The sequence below is a fragment of the Polyodon spathula genome, chromosome 5 (genome assembly GCF_017654505.1).
Source record: "Polyodon spathula isolate WHYD16114869_AA chromosome 5, ASM1765450v1, whole genome shotgun sequence".
In the NCBI taxonomy this organism is placed as follows: domain Eukaryota; kingdom Metazoa; phylum Chordata; class Actinopteri; order Acipenseriformes; family Polyodontidae; genus Polyodon; species Polyodon spathula.
The window spans coordinates 31,859,842-31,881,820 of NC_054538.1; the positions used below are offsets into that span (position 1 = coordinate 31,859,842).

The following is a 21,979-nucleotide window of genomic DNA, read 5'->3' on the forward strand; positions in this document are numbered from 1 at the left end:
CTCTTTTAAAGATAAAAATTGTGCAAATGAGGTTAACTCCCAGCTGTTCTATTCTTAACCAATTTATTTTATGTTTAATAAATTCATTGTTCACACTGTTTATTAGGAATATTGGGAAGTGAATAGGAAGCAAGGTTAGCCATTTCCTCAGGACAACACTTGCTGTTTTCTCATATAGCTCACTAGCTGGGCCCCTAGTGTCTCACTTAGTAAAGGCATTAGAGCATGAGATGACAATTGAGACTGGGAGCCTACAGCCTGTGAGTCATGGGAGGAAAGTCATCAGATGTGTGACAGACTATGTGTTGCATAGGGCTTAGAAATCTTGGGTTTGCTCAACTTCTCTTTACCTCATGTGCTCTCTGCTGCTCCAGCAGGCTCTGGTAGTTGCCCGAAATCTCTACTGCTAGTTTCTCTTCTGTCTGCACCAGGAACTCCATCCACGTCTCACACTTCTCCAGGAATGTCTGGTGCTGCAACAGGAATGCTTGGAGCTTGCTGTGTGCAGGAAGAAGTACAGCTTTCATGAAACGTGACAAGAAGCAGAGAAAAAACAAAACCTTTGTCTTGTTGTGTTCTGGGCATCTTTCATCTTTCCAGCTGACAACCCTAACAAAAACACCCAGGAATGTTGCCTTCTGGGATTCCTTACCTGAATCGCTCTGTGGTCTGGGATGAGGTCAAAGTCCAGCTCCTGTTGAGGGTCTGCATGCCTTTGATCTGCTTGTCGTTCAGAGGTAACCTGTATCCTAGCTCGTTCAAACGCTCCATGTCGGGGGACATGCTACTAAAGTTCAGCATCTGCCTCTGAAAGAAATCCAATTTAACATTCATATTTAGCACAGTTTAAATGTCATTATTTGTATATCTTTTTGGGTACTGTTTTATTTTAGCTGTAAGGAGAGTGGACATATTACAGTATCCAGTGGCAGATGCTTCCATGGAGATAACGCCAACATCCAGGTTTTTAATGTAAATGGTCCTTAATAACACTCACCTTCAGCTCCTCCATCCTGTTCTGAATGATGGAGAGATCGGAGGAGTGGTTGGGGTCTTGCCCTTTCAGAACATCCTCTGCCTCCACAATCCACCCTTCCAGGGCTTCCAGCTGCCTGCTGAAGGTCTCATAGTCCTGAACCCCAGCCTGCCCAACACAGAGAAGCATAGATTAGTTCACATTAAGCAGATATCTACAGTAACCCTTTTACAAATCGTGACCTACATAGAGATATTTTGATAAATATAGTGAACACCAAACACAATAATAAATTCATATTACCAATCTTTATTTTAGTAGAATCCTAGGCAAACATTTACCGGTGCATCTGTAGAGCACAGTACAAATAAAGAACATATATTTTACTGCAATACACCACTTATTTTAAAACACTGTAATACTACAAAGCTATATGCTGGATGTTTTTTGCAGCATATTTTCTTTATACCTTTTCTAGCGTTCATGCTCTTATCTTTGGAGGTAGAGCACATACCTGTAGTATCCCCTGCTGTCTGGTGAGAGCCTGCTCCAGCACTTTCAGGCGCTGGCTCATGGAGATTCGGTCTGACTGAATGGCTGCCACGGCCGAGGAGTCGACCTGCTGGTGGAGCTGCTCCCCAAGCTCATGAAGCACATACAGGGAGTCCTGCACTGCCTTCTGGGCCATCAGCAAGTCCTGCAGCCAATCACATTGCAGCACAGGGTGAGTTACACTGTACATCATTATTATTATTATTATTATTATTATTATTATTATTAGTAGTAGTAGTAGTACTTGTAGTGGTTTCCGACTACAGTCAGGTTGGTGACTGACAAGCATCACAGTACTGAAACTGCTCTGCTCCGAATTGTGAATGATCTCCTGTTCAATACTGATGCTGGTTCTCCCTCTATGCTTGTCCTCCTTGTCCTAACAGCTGCTTTTGACACTATAAATCATGGCATTCTTCTTGACCGCCTTCAGAAGTATGCTGGGATCTCTGGAACCTGTCTCTCCTGGATGTCCTCTTACCTACCCGGACGCATGCAGTTTGTTTTCTATGCTGGACGCAGTGGTGTTGCAAACCCAGTCACTTGCGGTGTCCCCCAAGGATCTGTTCTTGGGCCCCTTCTCTTCAATATCTACATGCTTCCCTTGGGCCACCTCATCCACCAACACAGCCTCACGTTTCACTCCCATGCTGACAACTCCAAGCTCTACTTAACATTCAACCCTGAAAGCCCATCTGCCACGGTCCGGCTCTCGACTTGCATTCAAGACATCGAGGCCTGGATGTCTGTCAGTTTTCTTCAGCTGAACACTAGCAAATCTGAACTCCTTCTAGTGGGATCTAAAACTCAATATAGCTGCCCTGAACCTCGGTAACCGTTTGCTGCTGCTTTCCCTCACAAGACGAAACCTTGGTGTACTTCTTGACAGCAAACTCTCCTTTGATGCCCACATCTCCTCCATGGTCAAATCTTCCTTCTACCATCTTCGAAACATCTCCAAAGTCCGTCCCTACCTTTCCCTCCCAGAAGAAGAGATACTTTGTCATGCATTTGTCTCCTCTCGACTTGACTACTGCAACTCTCTATATGGTGGTCCCCCGGCACGCACCATAAACCAACTGCAGCTAGTCCAGAATGTAAAAAACGTGATTACATCACCCCCCCCCCCCCCCCCCTCGTCTTGCCCAGCTGCACTGGTTACCTGTAAAACTCAGAATAATTTTCAAAACTCTCCTGCTCACCTACAATGCCCTTCATCATATAGGTCCCGAGTACCTCCTCAACCTGCTGACCCGCTATGTCCCTGCCCGCAAGCTGAGGTCCTCCGACTCTGGCCTGCTTGTTATCCCCAAGCAAAAGAGCACCACACTTGCAGAACACACATTTAGCTTCATGGCTCCGACTCTTGCTTTTCATGCTCTTTAAGCCTGATATGTGCTATTAGCTGCTGTGTTGCTGCTACTATTTCATGTATTATGTTACTATCATGTATTATGCACTTTCCACTGTATTTAATGCATAATGCATTGTTTTTTGTATTTTTTTAACTGTATATCATGTATTACGCATTTCTCTGTATTTAAAAATATTTTTGATTTCCTTGTTACTGCATCTTGTAAAGCGCTTTGTGATGGTGGTTCACTATGAAAGGGGCTATATAAAATAAAAATTGATTGATTGATAAAGTATTTATTTATTTAATGTTTAAATAATGTATCCATTTTTATCCATAGTGAACAGTACTGTTTCCATTGAAAGAAGTGGAAAATTTATATTAAAATGTTATGTAAAAAATAACAACATCGGAACAGTAAAGATTACCCCTTAAATGGCAACTGAGGTATCTGAGTATTGAAATAATTCTGGGGGTTTCAGAGAAACAGGTATTGTGACATTGCAAGGTTTTCCTTATTATTAAAATTACAGATAATTATTCTTGAAAATATCATGAACATGGGGTCCAGAAAGGTTGCAAACTAGCTCCACATTATCACACTTATTTCATATGGTCCAAGTACTGCAGCCCTGAAGAAATAAGAAGGATATTTATTACAAAAAAGTAAAAGAAATTATGAATTCCTCTTCATAAAAAGTAATTGCTAACCTTATTCTAAGAAAACAGACACCTACCACTTATTGTGACAACTGAGAAAAGGCTTTGGCTTAATTCTCAACTTCCTGGCCCCAATGATTACATTCATTTTGTACTTCTATATGAAGTTATATTCTCTATCCTATATATATATATATATATATATATATATATATATATATATATATATATATATATATATATATATATATAGCATTACAAAACGGAAACTTACAGTGCAGTCCTGAATCCAGGCAGAGACCTCGTTGTCTGCGATGTCCTTGCTGGTGGCTGTTTTCAGCAGCTCGTTGGTGCGTTCCTCTTGCCGCAGCACCGCAGAGGAGCACTGGCTGTAATACTCCTTGTATCTCTGCCAGAGATGAAGCAGGGCCTTGCTGGAGTGAAGCTGTTCCACTATCTCCTCAAGCAAGCAGTTCCATCTAAAGACAAACAACCACAGGCGTGAGCAGCTGTGTAAATGCTATAGTAAATTCAGTGACACTTAATTTTTTTTGCACCTCTATCAAATTTAAATATCTATGTTACCAGTAAAGAGATTAAATTAAAAGCACACATCCATCATTTAAATGGCCATTAAATTATATATCCATGTGATGGGAGAAAAGGGTCTTGTGTTGTTATCCAGCCTCCCAAACAGAGGGCGCTGGGCCAAGCCAAGGATCCCTGTGCAAAGATCACTTGACCGTGACAGAAGTCACATTTTTTTCCAGAACACCCACCTTTGTGTGGGGCAAGAGTGCAGGTACGCTAAAACCCAGTCACTGAGGTAAAATGTTTATTAAAAACACCTGCCGTTTGCGGATAGGTGTAAAGGGAACTGTAGTGTTGTACTTCGGGGGTGGTGTTTGGATTTATGAATGGGAAAGAGAGATCGATGTGAAGGGGAGGATTTAAGAACATGATTATTTGTTTTGGGCTTATTGCAGACGGGACTTACAACTGAGGAGCGAAGGAAAGGCTGCAGAGTGGTGGAGTTCCCATCTCTCAACCAGATCCTGTTTCTTTTGTGTCTTGATTAATCCTCACGTCTTGACCCTGCACTTTTTTGTTTTATTTTGTTATTGAAATAAAGTTTCACCCTATTCAGGGGTAATAATACCAAAATTCCTGCTTTGAACTATTTCATTTATCCACTCTAGTCACAATCTAGGATATACATTGGCATTAAAACAACACGTCTTCCTGCAAGTGCATACAAAAAATACCCACAATTTACAAAATATACCCAAGTGATGCTCTGCTCCTAGCTTCTGAAATGCTATTAATGCTTGTTTGCACTTAACTAGAAATCAAGAGTTGTGACAGCTTTGTGCTCACCTCATGTTCACATCTTTCAGTGCATTGTTGACAGTGTCTGAAACAGACAGGTGACACTCCTTCAGCAGCTGGTGGGTCACTGCGCCAAACTTCTTTAGGCTGCTTTCCTTCTTTTCCAGCTCATCCTGAAGATTCTGCAGTATTCAAGACAACATGCACGTCATTTTTCAATATCAGATCAGATAGATGTTAGTCCATCTACATAATATGTTGGGACTTGAAAAATAACTGCTTTTGAAGTACAATCAGTATGTTTACATGGCACACGTATTCAGAATACAAAGTATTTGGGATACTAGAATATTTCGAATGCTCTGTGTACATGCAGGCAGGATTCTCTTATTCATTTCATATTCTGCGTTTACATGGTAAATAGAATATTCCTTTTATGCCATTAATGCATGCATACCTTGCTTCCCACTGCAAACCAAAACAGTGCTGATTGTAGTAGAATAGTTTGTTGTTTGTTGTAAAGAGCTGATGGTATGGAAGTATATTTGTTTTTTGTTTTTTCAGATACAGAATCAGATATTTTGAGATTGTGTAGATGCTTGTAGGTCTTAATTCAGTGCAATGTGTTCACTCAGACATACACACTTATGTCTTTATTAATATAATAAGGAGACAGATTGAAGACGAGTTGCATCGTCAACAGAAACTACAGTAAACCAATCAACAGTAGAATAATAACCACAGTAAATAAATAAATTAAGCAAATACAGTGTGTGTGTGTGTGTGTGTGTGTGTGTGTGTGTATATATATATATATATATATATATATATATATATATATATATATATATATATATATTTGTCATCACATGCATAGTTGCTTTTTCAAAGAACATTTGATTGAATTTCTGTTAGAGTGTTTATTTGCAGATCTAGTATGTATTGCTATTTGTTTTCTGTATATACTTTTGTACTCAAATTGTAAGAGCATTTTATACTGTATCTATACAGCAACCCGATATCTACTGGTTAGGGGAACTTTAGATATAAATAAATAAATAGGTAAAATGTATGCAATGGCTAATATATTATAATGTGATGACATACTGACAGTCTCGTCAGTAAACTTTCTTCTTCAAACCTGAAGTCCACACCACATCGGTGCAAAGTGCATCCTGTGAGACAGTGCACCCCTTACATACTAAACACATTCTTTTTTTAAATTATTTGCTACTTACTAGTTATATACAGCACTACACGTCATAAAACATGTGAATATGACACCTAGTTCTTTATACACTTATCATCAGTGTTGTAATACAAGTAAAAAGTTGTGTGAATAAACACACCTATAGCAAAAGTACAGATGTGGAAAAAGTTTGCAAAGAGGAAAATGTACAATATGTGTTTGTTTCTTCTTCTAGTTTTAAAATGTTAAACTTCGTTTCCCCATCGTCTCCCCTTACATTGCATGACGTGCACGTGCTAAAGGCACACTGCTGCACTGAAGAGGTGCACCATCTCGCAGAGTGCACTTTTGCATTCTACTCCTGGACAGGGAAGACAAAGGGTGAATACCCAGTTTGTCATTCAAAAGGCTGAAGTGAGGAAAAAAACTGATAGATTCGCCCCACTTCTGTGTTTTTTTTTTGGCTTTATAGTACTGTTCTTTCAAAACTTTACATCAATGACAAACTTGATCCACAGTTCACTCAAACCCTCCTTGATTTTTTACACCTCCTTTTAAACACTTCTGTGCATCTCTGTTTCTTGCAATCAAGAGTTTTCTCGCACATGCCGTCACATTTACTGCACTGCACTGATTTAAATGAATTATTATGGCAGGGTGGAAGCCTTGCACATGTACTGTAAATATAAAAATAAAGACATATTGTTTTGAATAGGACAAACAGAAGCATTCTTTTGAAAGCAAGTATTTGTGTTTTGTTCAATCTTTTATTTTGGCCTGTGTGCTGTTGTCTCTTTGTTTTATACTGTATAGTCTTTGTTGTAATTTCCTGGTAGCTTTCCTGACTATTCTGATGCTATCCTGTCACAATTACCATATGTTACTTCATTACTACCATTTAAAGATATGCTGTCCATTACTTTACTGGAACTGTAGTTCCAGTTTTAGTGCCGTTACAGTACTGTTACAATGTTGTTTCATTTCCAAGGTGCTGTGTCACAGACTACAGCTATGGCCAAAATGCATCATTTTTGGCCATAGCGGTACATCTGAAAATGTAGAACATGTCTATTAAGGCATCCCTTTCACCAGTCAAAGATCTTTCTTTTCCATGTGCTCAGTATCATGGCAGTAGTTTGTTATGTTCCTGAAATTTCAAATTAAGTTAAAGAAAAACACCACATTCACAGTATTTGTACACTTTTAGTTCACAATAACAGAGGTATTCTATATATATGAGACAAAAGTAAATATTAGGCCCTACTACTGTTACACAGTTAGTTGCCAGCATATGTAATCAGTTGACAAAGAAAGCCATCGGTATTTCTCAAGATTTTTTGCAAGTTAGTGTTTCATTATCAATGAAGCTGTATTTGCTGGCTGTTGCCATGCCTGTACCTGAAGGTTGTCCACCTGCACTTTGACTGCCTCTAGAGAGCCAGTCAGCAGGCGGAAGCGAGACAGGGAGTACCTCCCTTCCATCAGATACCCATTGATCTCCTCTGAGGCTTTCTTGTACACGTTCCACTGGTCTAGCCCTGACTTCAGACTGATCTTCAGCTGCCCAATCTGAAAAGGTAATTGAAAAGAGATAAACTGCTGGCTTAATTTCATACTATCAAATGTATAGGGAAGTTTGTACTGTAATCAGAATTGGACTGAGTGTGCCGCCTCACATGTTTTATTATACCCATTAGAAGCACTAAATAAAATAATTAGTACATTATGTTTTTTAATCCCAACTGTGCGTTTAAATAAACACAATTATCCATTTAAAATTGCAAATATCAGAGATAATAACAATAATACCAGGAGATCCAGATTAGCCCAGCTGTGGTTGAGTCCTTGGAGTGTCTCCATGACCACAGCACATGCTTCATCTTTCTTATTCTGTATCAAAGAGCATCCACGCTCCTCCACTTTCTCAAAATCCCTTTCCTTCACTCTAATCACATCCTCCAGTTCCTGTCAAAGAGGGGTAAATCAGCAAATAAGTGCTTTTCGAACTACCTAGATTTACTTTGCAGTTGCACCCTTCGCAAATTGGATATTGACTGCTAAAACATTTGTACATATTGTATAAGATGATAAGACATGTTTGATCAAATACATCAGAAACTAGCAAGTCAACTTACATAACACATAAATGTGTCATCACTATGGCATAAATACACTACTGTACATATGCTCCTTAGGGTAGAGTATGATGACTTTTTTTATTTTTTATTTTTTTTTTAAACTTGTAACAAGTATGCAGTCCCATACCTGGCAATCCTTCAAGGCATTCTGAGCAGAAGACAGGTCTTCAATCCTATACTGCTTTTTCATTCTCTCTTCTTGGACACTAAGCCAGGTATTTAAGCTCTGCACACTGCTCTCGTAATCCAGCCAAGAGTCCAGTAAGCCGTCCAGCACCTGAATCTGATCAATTCCAAGAGGACAAAGGGGACAGACATGCATTAGCAGAGAATAAACAACTTGAAAAAACAGTGCTAAAGATCTATTCTCTTGCCCAAGCTTCTTACTTTTAACACGTAGCAGGCAACTTTACAAAACAAAACAAAAAAATACCATAGTGTATATAAAAGACATGTCTCTTTGATGAGCTTGACACTCCGTCCACATGATTTGTTTAAAACAGTGAACTCTATATTCGGACTAGTGGACAGTGTCCTGGAAAGCCATGTTGTAGATTACCTTTTCAGTTATCAGACGCTGTAAGATCTGCCATCGCTTATTCATTTCGCCAAGTCTTTCTGCAAAATCTGTTTTATCACTCCGCTTGCTTTCCACATCTTGGCTGCTGATCTGAAGGACTGATTGATTCACAAAATCCACAGTGAGCTGTTTACAGTTCATATCAATCTTAAATCCCTAGAAAAGAAAAACAATTAGCACCATTTAATATACAGTTATAACGCAACCAATTCAATCCATTGTGATGTCCTATGCTTCATGTAGGTACCGTATATTTTTGCAGGTATTCTCGTATGGCCTGTGATCCAACTACACCTTTGATACTCTCTTCATCATCTTCAATGGTATTTTCCATCAGGGTGATCCAACTCATCAGTTCTGTGATAGCATGGCGAGAAGGCAGCTTCTCCATTTGGAGCTGCCAAAACAATTAAAATAGAAAACCATTTAAACAATAGGGCACATAGTGTAAACTTTTTTTTTCGCCTGTGCTCTTAGATTGCACTGTTAATATCAGTGTATAGGCACCAGTACATTTAATGAATTCCCACCACTAGCCACCCCAGCTGTGAATGGTATTGGTATATATATATATATTTATAATATAAATTGATGCTACTGTTTTGAACTGGACCACAGAAACAAGTTAATCTAAAGTATTCTGTCCTATGAGTAGCAAGACTAAGGGCAGGCTTTTGCCTATTAGGTTTAATGAGCTATATTTGGAAAATCAGTAAAAAGACAGAACCAGAAACAGAAAACATACATAATGGATAGATGCTAAAACTTAATCATGTTGGGATTTAAACTAAATAAGATTACATGCATGTTCTTGGTCTAGGTGGCTACCGTAAATCTAATAAAATGCAATCACATTTTACCCATGACAGTCAAATGTATCAAAGAACCTAACAGGCGTGTCACCGGCGGTGTTAGTACAGAGTGTGGCTCAGTGTCTGTAATGTATCTCTGTACCTGGTGTAGTTTGTCCAGCAACACCGGGATGCGTGTTTGCAGCTCAGTCCACTGATTGTCGGTCTGAGCCAGTCCTGACTGCAGCCCTGCCATGTCCACCTTCTTTAGACGCAGCAGCTGGTTGCCTGTGCTCAGCACCGACGACTTCAGAAAGGACTTAGCGTCCACTTCTTTGGAAAATTCCTGCAAGACGAAGAATGGGACATAACTGAAGTACTACTACAAAATATAATAATAACAATCAATGGGAGTAACATACATACTCGGCATGGCTGTAAAAACAGGCAGCCTCCATATACCATCAGAATAACTGAGATAACTCTTAAGCTGCATGAAAAGCATCATAGACATGTAATGATTAATAGTTATTGAGACACAAATCAATCTTGGATAACTTAACACAACTGGCTAAATACACTGAAATTACAATAATCTCTAATAATCCTACAGGTTGAGCACTGCACTAAACGTCACAAAGGGGTGACATGTTGATGCAAACCAAACCAGGCATGACACTCTAAGCACCAATTTAACGAGCTGTGTAATGTCAGGATGAACATGTAATGTACGTGAGTGTGTGGGTGTAGGAATGAGTCTACAAGGTATACTGGTAGATTGGAGAAAATTGATTTGAGTGTTTTCTATTGCAGGGGCTCAGAGGAGTCCAATACGGAGTGGAGCAAAGGGAATACATATTGTATAGGTTTATTCTAAGGAAAGGACTGTTTCATGCATAATTTGAAACAGATGTGAAACACAACATATATTCTTTAGGGAATTTAGGTTGTGTGTGTTCAGAGCCAAATGAATTGTGCTATATAAGAGTAAGGCACCATGAGTTTTCTCGGGTTTGGAACCAAAGGAACTCCTTAATAGCCTGTCTATAAGAGCGGTCACAGTTAAGAGGGTTAATATGACATAATTACTATTCTAACTAAGCTAGGTGACTACAATTATTTTATCTAGAGTAAAAGTGTTACAATAATTGTGATGTTTCTGTATCTTGAATAATCTGTATTGTCATGTATTGAATATAGTCTTTTATTAGTCAATAAACCGTTTAATTCGAACATTCTATCAAAGTAGAATTGTCTGACTCATTATAATAAATAATAAAGTTACCACACCCTAGAGCTGGGTTAAATATATACCTAATTGTATGCACTATGTTGAAACCCACTCACCAGGAATGCATTGAGATGGTCCCTGATGGTCTCCAGCTCTTGTGGAACAGTCACTGACTGTGTGGTCCAGAACTCCAGGCGATCCAGTGCAGATTGGAGCCACTGATCCAGCTCAGCAGATTCACTTTGGTACCTGTGCAGTACAGACTACAAACTTTAACCCTAAGGTATATCAACAAAATCTGCTTTCTCTTCATATTTGTACTATTGCAGGGACACAGAAGCATTTTACGTTATGTCCTTCTTTCAAAATATAGTTACACTGCTGGTGAGGACCACATCCTTGCAGGGCTTAACTCTGTTGAACATCAGCAATTTATAAATAATCAAATAATAGGCTGTCTGCCAGTCAGAGCAAAAGTATGTGAGGATAAGTGCAGTCAGGACTGGGATGCAGAATATTCAGATAGTCTACCACTATTTATTAACAGTGCAGTTACTATCATTTGCCACCCAGAATCAGCAATTACTGACTAAAATAATATGGACTCGGACCTTGTCCAGTGTTCCAGTATGGCGTCCAGCCTTTGGAGCTCCTTGTTGACTCTGGTGGTGTTGTTGAGCCAATGCTCTCCCAGCTGAGTCAGCTGGTTTTCCAGATCTGAACAGCAGACAGACATCAGGAGCCTCTTCCCGTCATCCAGCACCTGGTACAGCTGGTGCTGGTGTTCTGTCAAGCTTGCCTGCAGTCGCTGTTAACAGAACAAAAAACAGGGTTCACCAATAGCGCCATAGTAGGTTGGGGTATACCCATAATGCATATTTAAAGCACCTTATTTCAGTGGTAAACTAATTTCAAACATATATTAGAATTTTTGCTTCCAACTGATTAACAGTGAAGTGTCTTCCATAGGGTAATTAGGTTGGTTATGTAACTGTTTTGTTTAGTAGGGTACAACAGGCGCATAACTGATAGGCACAGCCAGTTAGTTGGTTTGAGAGCTGTGATAAGGGCTCAGTGAAAACCTTACACAAAGCTGGCTGGTCATACTGGCTGAGTCTCTTTAGGTCATGGCTAAGATTCACCAGTTAATCTACACAGACATACCTGATAAAGTGCAATTCTTTCTGTGAGCCTTTCCTCGGTCTCTTCCACCAGCCCCACACTGGGGAGGCTGCTCTCCACCGACTCCAGTTGTCTGTACAGGCATTGATAGTCTTCTTCCAGACGGGTCCATGTCTATAAAAGGAGCAGCAGAGGGCTATTTTGAAACTGCTTGATTAGGCTTCCTATTTGGTAGGCTTACTTAGTTGACACTCCTAACAACAGCTTGGAAGTACTCATTTATAAAGTATATAAACTACATATCTACATTTTCTTAGCCACTTACATCATACTACATAATAGTTACTGAGCAGTTACTGAGTTTCAGTTTCAAATGCTTAATTTATTAATTTGTTATCTTATTTTTTTTTTTTTTATTTTGCAGCTATCATAAGTTGTTTGTTTGTTCTTGCTGGATTCTAGACTTGGGCTTGGACACGGATCCCCATGGAAAAACTTACCTCCATAACGTACTCCAGCTCCACACCTCTTTTGTGTGCCTGCTTCAGCACTGCCGCTACCTGTGCCATTATCTCGTCATGGGACTGACACTGTCTTGGTAATGCTAAACTGCAGATTTTTCGGAAGAATGTTTTGGTCAGGATCATGTGGGATTCCAACCCCTGGAAAAATTCCTGAGGAAAATCACAAGTGGAGAAATGTGTACCTATATGTTTGTGCATGTACAGTAAGTATAGCATATCTACAGCACATGAAAACCATTAACTGTTACATAAATACATCTAAAAACATATAAAGCACTATCCATCTCTTCAGGTCATCTACAGTTAGCTACCCTTTATTGTGTTTAGCCTTAGTTTTGGCTAATGTCTTCATTGGTGTAAGACAAAGGGTCTAATTTATCAAGGTCTTTACTCCACAATGCACTTTGCACCATTTGTTTGTGAATGAAAAAGCAAACTGCTAATGTTACAAAACTAGTAACAGATACCTTAGAGATACGGTTGACTCCTTAGTTACGGTTGAACCTTCTCAGCTGACTGTTACTAGTCTTGTAATAATGTTGAACTTTCCTTTGCAAATTACAATTTAGTGTAAAGACAAACCAGGCTTGAAATACATTTTTTTTATTTGACCTATTTTCCTAGTTTTCTTTTTTTTTTTTTTTAAATTTAGTTGTTGCCAATTTTTTTTGGTTATTTTCTCCCAATTTGAATGCCCAATTATTATTTAGACTCAGCTCACCGCTACCACCCCTGTGCTGACTCGGGAGAGCGAAGACGAACACACACTGTCCTCCGAAGCGTGTGCCGTCAGCTGACTGCTGCTTTACACACTGCGGATTCACTATCCAGCCACCCAGAAGCTAGAGCGTCGGAGGACAAGGCTGCTCCCGGGCAGCTAACAGGCAAGCCTGCAGGCGCCCGGCCGGACTACAGGGGTCGCGCTGAGGACACCCTTGCCGACCTAAGCCCATACCCCCCACCCAGAGACGCTCAGCCAATTGAGCGCTGCCTCCTGGGAACTCCCGTCCTTGGTCGGCTGTAAAATAGCCAAGACGAACCGGCAACGTCCAGGCTACAGGGCGCATCCTGCACTCACGCAGAGCGGCTTTACTGGATGCGCCACTCTGGAGCCCCCTATTTTCCTATAGTTTTACCTCAGTATTTACAATTGTCTGTTTAAAACAGGGCATGAACTACCTTGTGCTTGTCCAGACGGTTCTGCACTTCCTCTTTGGAGTTTGCTGTTATTTTTTGGTCAGCAGCCATCTTGTCCTGTGCGGTGTCTACCAGGTCGGCCAGGTCCTGCAGGGCTCGCTCATACTGGCCTTTCAGAGCCAAACTCTGGTTCAGCCCACTGCAGCGTGAGCCGACTGTCAACACCAGCTCTTCATAGGTGTCCTGTACCCAACACAACACACACATAATGGTTACAATCAAACGCTATTCACATATTTTGCTGCTGCCCTTTAACCTGTTGGGTTTTAACAGGTTTACATTTCTTTTAAAGTCCCTTGTCATAATGCAATTTCCCTTTGGGTGGCACTGTGTACTGTATAGTGCAAAGCAAGAAACCACAGCTCAATTATAATTACTACATGAAAGTTTAAGAGACGTATCAAGGTAACATAAATTATACACTTCAAATATATTTTACTTAAAATCTATCACAGTGCTGTGTTAAAATACCACCAGAAGTGAATATACATTATTGTTTAGGAGGACATTTTTCAGCCATTGTACCATTATATTGCAATTTCTTCAAGCATCCCTCGTGGAAATTCTAACCACACAACAATAGAAGCAGCGCCTTTCCTTGCTAGAACACGGTAGCTACCTGAAGTTCCAGGAGTTCTTGAACAACAGGCTGGTCTGGTTGCAGCTCTTGTCCTTGGGTTTTCAACTTGTTGATTCTTTGTTCAAATTCTTTCAGGCTCTCTTCTGACTCTAGAATTGCCTGTAAAGCAAAGGTGACTGTTTACCCCCCCCCAAAAAGCTATCTGGTTTGTGAACATGAGTTGAGTTGCAGATGAAAAGGCAGGGAAAGTAAAATGTATATTGATGGGGGAAAAAAACAAGCAAACTACAAATGGCATTTAATGTAAGGTTAGTTAAATAGCTAAACATAAAAAATGCAACCTTTTATTGGAACTGAACACACATGCATGAACACAAAACAACAGAGATCATTACATTTAATGCAACGAAACAAGTATAAACTATGGCATAGGAATGAATATCCTTTTTCTTTTCTTTTTTTTTTACCTCCATTTGCTTTGCAGAAGGTAATTCCATTGCCTCGGCCAGTTTGAGGAGAATTAGGTATTTACTCTCAGCCAGGGCAGTAAACAGCATCTTCAGTTCAGCCTGCATCAGAATAAAAGAAATGACAATTTAGTTGCACAAACTCAAGGTATTATTACTGCAAGATCCTTCAGCACATACGGTTATCACAGAACAATTACATTAACTAAATAACTGAGTGAATGTGGCATAAGTCAGCTGATTAACAATAAGTGTAAAACTTGGGAATTTTCCTGCAATCTGACTTTCTAATACATTTTCAATAAAAATATATTGTTTACAGATTTGTATGAAAAAATAGTGCAAGTTATTTGTTTTGCTCAGTGTACAGAAAACACATACTTTAGCAAACACAATCATATTGTAACTCCAAAATACATTGTATCTTTTTTCTATGATGCCTGACAACTGTATAACATTATATACAGTGGGCAACCAAAGCAGCGTGTGGCCACTATTCACAAAACTTTAAGGACAGTTGTAAGGAATGTTTTTTAAAGGAATGTTTTATTAAATCCCATTTAGATTTATTCACTCAAGCTTATAGTTCATTAAAAAATGGTTTTAGTTTATTAATATCCAATGGCAGTTTTTAATTTAAGGCAGTGCCGACAAACACTCATAAAACATTCCTTAAAGAGTGCCCCACGTTTCCTGATAAGGTAACAAGAAGGCTGCCTTGCCTGAAACTGTGCGAGTTCCTGGAGCCTGGTCTTCATGTGCTCACAGCGCTGGCTCACCACCGAGTCAAGCTTACCAAGCCGCTCCTGCAGACAGCACAGGGTCCCCTCAATCACATCCTGGTTCTCACCGCATTGCGGAGCTGCTTGGAGGAACAGATCTCTGTTCTTGTCCACATCTTCTGTCACCTCTCTAATATCCTTACTAAGAACCTGCTGCCAGAAAAATACACCAAACACACTGTTCAGAACAGGCATTTTTTACCCGGTTTATGCATCTATCAGCTGTCTTGGCTAAATTACCCACAAAAAAAGCATTAATACTCAAAAATCTACAGTGACACATAAATAAATACAAGTTTCACGTACTTCTTGGTTACAGAGTTGGGTTTCTGCATCTTCGGCAAGGAGCACAGGGTCAGAAAACAGGCTGTTTTCAACCCCATCCAGCCAGCTGGACGAGGCACAGACAGCACTATACAGCCTCTGCTCCAAGTCAAGGCCTTTCTTCTCCACACCTCCAGGCTGGGGGCAGATCAATACACACAAACACATCTCAGCCAAACATGCACTAATGAAACTACAATGAATAAGCCAATCAATAAATATAAAGGAAAATAAAATGTCACCATACCTGAGAGGAAACGTCTTCAAAGGCCTGGTTGAAACCACTGAATAAAGTCCTAACAGATGATTTATCCTGAAGTGGAGGCTCTCCTTTGAACAGTGGTACAGTGGAAGAGACTCTGCTGGGTCTGTTATATACCTGTTCAAAGAGACATGTTTAAAACACACGTGTTATAAGTAGTATTTCTAAACAAAGTCGTGGTCTATTTATAAAACATTAAACAGTATTCTCCGCATATAGGAACACCTCCTAACAGAACACTTCAGTTTAGGGAACAACCTTGTGGTGAAACGGAAATTTACCATTATAAATGCTCCACCTAAAGGAGCAGGAACTTTGCTTAAAAACCTTTTTGGCACAGATACACCAAAAACTGATAATATGGAAATGTACCACAGGGATCATTATAATCTACATTAATGACCAGTACTTGTTATTTGCAGTCTACCTAAATCGAGGATGGCGTGGATGCAGCAGCAAAGGTCATTCAAATTTATCTAGTCAAGATTCGAAATTCACCTCTTTTAACGGCCAATGCATACCAGAAAAGTACAGAGATCGAGAAAAAAACAAACAAACCCTTGTTTAAATGAACCGCTGCACAAAGGCACGCAAACTATTTATCTTCCTTCTGTAGAAAGCCCTTTTTTATTCCTTCGCCGTACCTGTGTGCATTGCAAACTATTTATCTTCCTTCTGTAGAAAGCCCTTTTTTATTCCTTCGCCGTCCTGTGTGCATTGCACTTAAGCAAAAAAAAACAAACAAAAAAAAAAACGTCCACAAATAACATTTACAAAAAAATACCAAAAAAAAAAAAAAAAAAATCTCCAAAGCAGTTAACATTGTTGTTTAGTATTCAAATGACAAAGAAGTTTTAATCAGCCTATCAGCATGTCTTTACTGCTTTTCTGTGACCTGTACTGTGCAGTAGGGGGTAAATACGATCGATCGCTATTTAGCTACAGAATCACACATTAAACAAAAGGCTACTACAGAGGCTGCTGAACAGAACGTAAAATAAACAGCTTTCAGAAACCAAACTGGAAAGTCAGCGCAGACAAAAAGTATTCCTGTCTGCAAGTTAAATCAGTACTAAAACGATCTAGCACAGCCACCTCGCTTCAACCTGCTGCTTACTTTTTCGCAGTTGGAATTTTAGATCCGAATAACTACGTTTTTCTTTGTTTTAACTCGGCACTAATAAAATAAATTATTCGATTGGACAAGTAACATGACAATGAACGGGCTGCATACATTGCCTTTATTAAAGTATGCCAGATGCCCTTGGGTAACCAAGTTTTGGGGCGGTTCCTAATCGATTTCCACATCTGTATAACTTGGCAAAGCTTTGCCTTACACTTCATACCAATTCAATGGATGCAGAACGTCCAGTCTGCGGGGGGGATGTTGCAGGCTTGCCTTTAACAGATGACAGCACTCTGTTTTAGTAAGGAAGCAAGTACCACTATTTTTAGGCTTTATAGTTGTTCTGAAATACTGTCTACTTAGGTTTATTTAAATTTTTAACAGGTCTGCGAAATATCTGCAAAATCTTAATTTTATTCTGCAACTTACCTGTGAAAAATACGTAAATTTACTGTGATTTAAGTAGACCCATACATATGGCAGATACTGAAATGGAAGAAGGAATCTATGAAAAAGGCCAACAAAATGCTTGGATATATAGTGAGAAGTGTTGAATTAAAATCAAGGGAAGTAATGTTAAAACTTTACAATGCATTAGTAAGGCCCCCATCTAGAATATTGTGTTCAGTTCTGGTCACCTCGCTACAAAGATGACTAATCAGTTTTTACTCAAATGCACTTAAAGTGCAGCAACAGAGTAGTAAACTGGCACAACTACAATGCAATCATAGTCTGACAACCACTAAACTTAAAAAACACTGCTTGATGATATGCAGCAGAAATTGCAAAATTACATTTACAATCTAGAACGGCAACAGGATTCACAACACAGCTGTAGTGTGGCTAAACTTAACTCACTGTTTATGCATGTTAACCTTTTATGTTCATAAATAGTAAAACAATAATGTTAGAACAGAATTTGATTTACCAGCTTAGTTTGGTTAATTTTAAAACTTCAGTGTTAAGAAAACAGTAATGCAGAAAACACATTTGTCAAGTAAGCATCATTCCTTAAAAAGGGCATTGTAAAACAATGTTAAAGTACCAGTTGACTGTGGTCTTGTTGTAGTGTGTTCTGCAGAAGCTGCTGTTTAGTGATTAACTCTTTGTTTAGACTTTCCCATTTTTGTCTCATCTGCTCCTGTGCTGCTAGCTTTTCTCCTTCCCGTGGCACTGAATCAGGTTTTTCACTGTGAAGAGAAAATAAAAACACAAAAAAATTCCATCAACAACAGGGCAACCTTGTCCACACAGACAGTACCAAGAGTTAGCTACAAGTGTGTAGCTGGTGGAGGTGGAGGGATGCAAATGAATCAAACGTAGGGTCAGTAACAACTATTTATATTGATCTGAGAAGCCAATGTGTAGGGGGCAGTCCTTCCTCCCAAACCTACGTTAAACTTCCTGTGATGAAATCGAATCCAATTATACCCTCAAATAATTTGCTACTGCCTGTGAGAATTCTTGCGTCCTGTACCAGTGAAATTATGAGAAATACTGTGAACTGAATTCCATCCTGTATCCTACAGCTAACACACTACTTTAACCCTTTGCAGTCCAATATCGGACCAAGCCCGACATTACAATTTTCCCTTTTCAGTCCGATATCAAAAAGACAAAGCACAAGTCTCTAGTCGTTTTTTCTCTGGAAAAAGCTGAGAAAACCTTTCAATGAAGCCAAAAAAAAAAAGGGCGTATCTCACGGCCCATGCATTACAGAGATAAATGGACATAAACAAAGGAGGTAGCTGCTTCTGCATCCAGCGCTCAAAGAATATCACAGACATTTTCAGAGCTTTTTGAGATGTTATAGTAATAAAATAATGACTTGGATCACATTATTGAGGAGTTTGGTGATAAAACGAGTGGTCAGGAGAGGATTTATCAGTATGCACATCTACAAAGAGGTATGTGAAAAATACAGCAAACAAGGGGTGGGGCTTGGCTGAAGATACAGTACTGAGTGTCCTTTTGCGATTCAATGCCTTTTAAGCCTGTTTTACTCTGAAAAAAAATATTTTAAACAGCGCGTGTAAAATAAACAGTGCGTGTGAAAATAAATTGGACCTGATGTGTCTGACAAGCGCTGAATAAATGGACTGCAAAGGGTTAATGTTCCTGTCAGATTTGTATGTCACTGGCATAAACAGTATTGCTATGATCTTCCATTAAGGTAGACCTTCATATATAAGTACAGTCATTTGCATTTGGCTCTGTTTACCTGACACCATTCATAGCAGTCTGTTGGGTCAGAAGCTCTTCTCCACGGCTTGCTACTGACTGCAGAAGCTTCTTCTGCTCTGCTAGCTGCTCCTCCAGCTCCTACAGCAAAGAATAAGCACAAAGATGCAGGTGCAATGCAAGACATTTTACTGCCACAAAAAACATGTTTTCAAAATATTTAGGGATTCATTTAAACAAATCAGAGCTGAGTCTAGAGGAATGAATTCAGATCATTTTTGATGTGTGATGCACAGATAGTCAGTCAATGGGGTTATACTGTATGTCTTAAGAGTGAGCATTTTAAGTTCTGAATGAGCTCTCTAATTGACTATTGACTTTTCCACCAAGACCTTACAAAAACAGAAGCATAGACATCTGCCCTTTGAAGGACCCAGTATTTGCAAACTGTAGTACCTCCTCCATACACTGGGCCCTACAGTATTTCTAAAGCACTGATATGCCACTGTACTCATTGACTTATTGATCTGCAGCTCACTCTGTATAAAGCTGTGTCCCCTATACCTTCTGCCTCTGCAAGAGTTCCTGATGCTGCTTGGACCTTGTTGTCTTGGCCTGGGCCAGCCATTCCTGGATGCTGGGGCTCGGAGAGAGGGCAGAGCCCAGCTCGCTGTCCTCCTTCTCCTGCAGAGTGCCCTGCTGGCATAGCAAAGTGGTGTTAGGGAAAAGCTTCATTCTGCCTGACACAGAGAGGCAAAAACATACAGTATGCCTCTCAATTTGTCCAGGTACTCTGATGAGTGGAATAAAAACTGATTTTTAGAGAAAACAGAATCATGCTCAAAATGTATGTGACTAAAACTGCACACTACTGTAATGTTAAGGCCAGTCTGTTATGCCCATTTTCATTAAGAAAAAATCACTGCAAACGTGATTATTTTCTAAAGCACTGTTCTCTCCAAGAGAATGTTTATACTACTTTTCAAAAACAGTCCTTAGTGTTTTGTGAACAGGGCCCTAAAGGCCCTAGTTTATAACCTAAAATACAGCAGAAGACAGCAGGGATTGATAACTGCCATTAAAATGACAGATTAGCTTTGAATCATGTTGTTGGTTAAAATGCTACAAAGAAAACCTAACCTAGAAGATATTACTATTATATGTGAAATAGTTCATACTATCCGTAATGGCCGTTGTTTTAAAATATTCTTATCCCAAATATATCAATATATTCCAGCAGTGTATCAAAGGTACTGTGCCTCAGTGCGATCACCTCTGGATGGTCTTTGTGTTCAATCATAAATACTGATTTGCACAGCAACCTTCTAGAAAGACACGGATAGTACCAAGAGGTAGCTACAAGGGTGTATCTGGTGGACAGTTAGGGAGTATTAAACTTGCATTAATTTTTTTTTTTTCTTTTATGATAAATTAAATACATTTGGCATGCATTACATTGTTATAAAGTACACTGTTGTTAAAGTCTAGCAGTTTCAAACATTATTTAGTTAATAATAAACAAAAAAGCCTTTTTATAACTTAAGAACACATGCAGACAAAAAAAAAAAAAAGATAGACTTACAAAAAATCCAAACTGGATTGGCAATAGGCTCTTCAACAGTACTACAGCATATCATAGTTATTCAATATAGAACTAATTTCAAAGCAGCTCAGAGTGAACGAATATCTAAGGCTCATACTAATTAATCTTCTGTTTAGGAGTTGGCATAGAGGCCACTGAATGAGCAGTGAATAAAAAAAAAAGGGGGGGGGTGGGGGCAAGCTTACTTGGATGTTGATCTGCTTGTCCTGCAACATTCTCTGCAGTTCCAGCAGGCTGTCCTTGAGTGTGCGGAGCTTCTGTGTGAGCTGCTCGGCCTCCTCATGGGTGTGCACCTTCCCCTCCATCAGCAGGGTCTCACTGTGCACCGAGAGTTCTGACAGGGACACCACCTTCAGCTCAATCTCCAGCAGCATGTTCTGTAGCAGCAGGAACAGAGAGGCAAACTCAAACATGCTGTTGCTGCTGCTTCTGCTCCTGCCACTGGCTGTTATACACACCGCTTGAGGCAGCTTGAACGGCAAGGGGGCCTGGGGCCTACCTCGCCCCCTGCCACATTCACAAAGCATCAAGGTCTTCCCATCATAGGGTTGTGTACACTGTCTCCTACACCATTAAAGCTCTAGTATTGTACAATGTTTAGTTTCCCCCACTAAGAAAAAAAATGATAAAAAGTTTCCTAAACTGGAACAGCAAATAAAAAAAAAAAAAAAAAAGAAAAAATAGATTAAAACGTTAGTTTAAGTTAGTCTATCAGCCGCTGTTGTATTTCAGGGCCAACTGTTGCTCAGAGGATTCCTGACCACAATGCTTCTTTCTTTCAGGGCTGGTCCATGACGTCCTCAGACAATGCCTCTGAATAGATCACTCATAGGCTCGCTAGTAATGCTGCTGCTTTCCTGTTTCTAAGCCTGCCTTCTCATTGTATGTGCTATGAGGTTTCCCTTTCTCCTCCTTCCCCAACTCGGAACCTACAGACTATCGATCTGCTAATGCTGTAACTTCCAACGACCCAGATTGCTGGTGAATAGCCCTCAGACAAATTAAGACATG

At 39.7% G+C, this 21,979-nt stretch overlaps 1 protein-coding gene across 1 annotated transcript in view; it reads right to left on the minus strand.

Annotated features, from left to right (window-relative positions):
• LOC121316402 (nesprin-1-like) overlaps nucleotides 1-21,979 on the minus strand; it is a 161,502-nt gene that overhangs the window by 35,796 nt on the left and 103,727 nt on the right. The window contains exons 95-120 of the mRNA XM_041251476.1: nucleotides 21,154-21,345; nucleotides 19,930-20,061; nucleotides 19,406-19,506; nucleotides 18,230-18,374; nucleotides 16,044-16,175; nucleotides 15,779-15,934; nucleotides 15,413-15,622; nucleotides 14,691-14,792; nucleotides 14,263-14,382; nucleotides 13,626-13,826; nucleotides 12,423-12,596; nucleotides 11,965-12,096; nucleotides 11,412-11,608; nucleotides 10,917-11,049; nucleotides 9,733-9,915; nucleotides 9,026-9,175; nucleotides 8,758-8,934; nucleotides 8,326-8,481; nucleotides 7,870-8,025; nucleotides 7,459-7,629; nucleotides 4,920-5,053; nucleotides 3,817-4,021; nucleotides 1,491-1,673; nucleotides 998-1,144; nucleotides 653-807; nucleotides 351-498 (exon numbers count right to left, since the gene is read on the minus strand). Of these exons, the coding sequence (XP_041107410.1) occupies nucleotides 351-498; nucleotides 653-807; nucleotides 998-1,144; nucleotides 1,491-1,673; nucleotides 3,817-4,021; nucleotides 4,920-5,053; nucleotides 7,459-7,629; nucleotides 7,870-8,025; nucleotides 8,326-8,481; nucleotides 8,758-8,934; nucleotides 9,026-9,175; nucleotides 9,733-9,915; nucleotides 10,917-11,049; nucleotides 11,412-11,608; nucleotides 11,965-12,096; nucleotides 12,423-12,596; nucleotides 13,626-13,826; nucleotides 14,263-14,382; nucleotides 14,691-14,792; nucleotides 15,413-15,622; nucleotides 15,779-15,934; nucleotides 16,044-16,175; nucleotides 18,230-18,374; nucleotides 19,406-19,506; nucleotides 19,930-20,061; nucleotides 21,154-21,345 (4,092 nt within the window). The remainder of the gene's footprint in view (nucleotides 1-350; nucleotides 499-652; nucleotides 808-997; nucleotides 1,145-1,490; nucleotides 1,674-3,816; nucleotides 4,022-4,919; nucleotides 5,054-7,458; nucleotides 7,630-7,869; nucleotides 8,026-8,325; nucleotides 8,482-8,757; nucleotides 8,935-9,025; nucleotides 9,176-9,732; nucleotides 9,916-10,916; nucleotides 11,050-11,411; nucleotides 11,609-11,964; nucleotides 12,097-12,422; nucleotides 12,597-13,625; nucleotides 13,827-14,262; nucleotides 14,383-14,690; nucleotides 14,793-15,412; nucleotides 15,623-15,778; nucleotides 15,935-16,043; nucleotides 16,176-18,229; nucleotides 18,375-19,405; nucleotides 19,507-19,929; nucleotides 20,062-21,153; nucleotides 21,346-21,979) is intronic.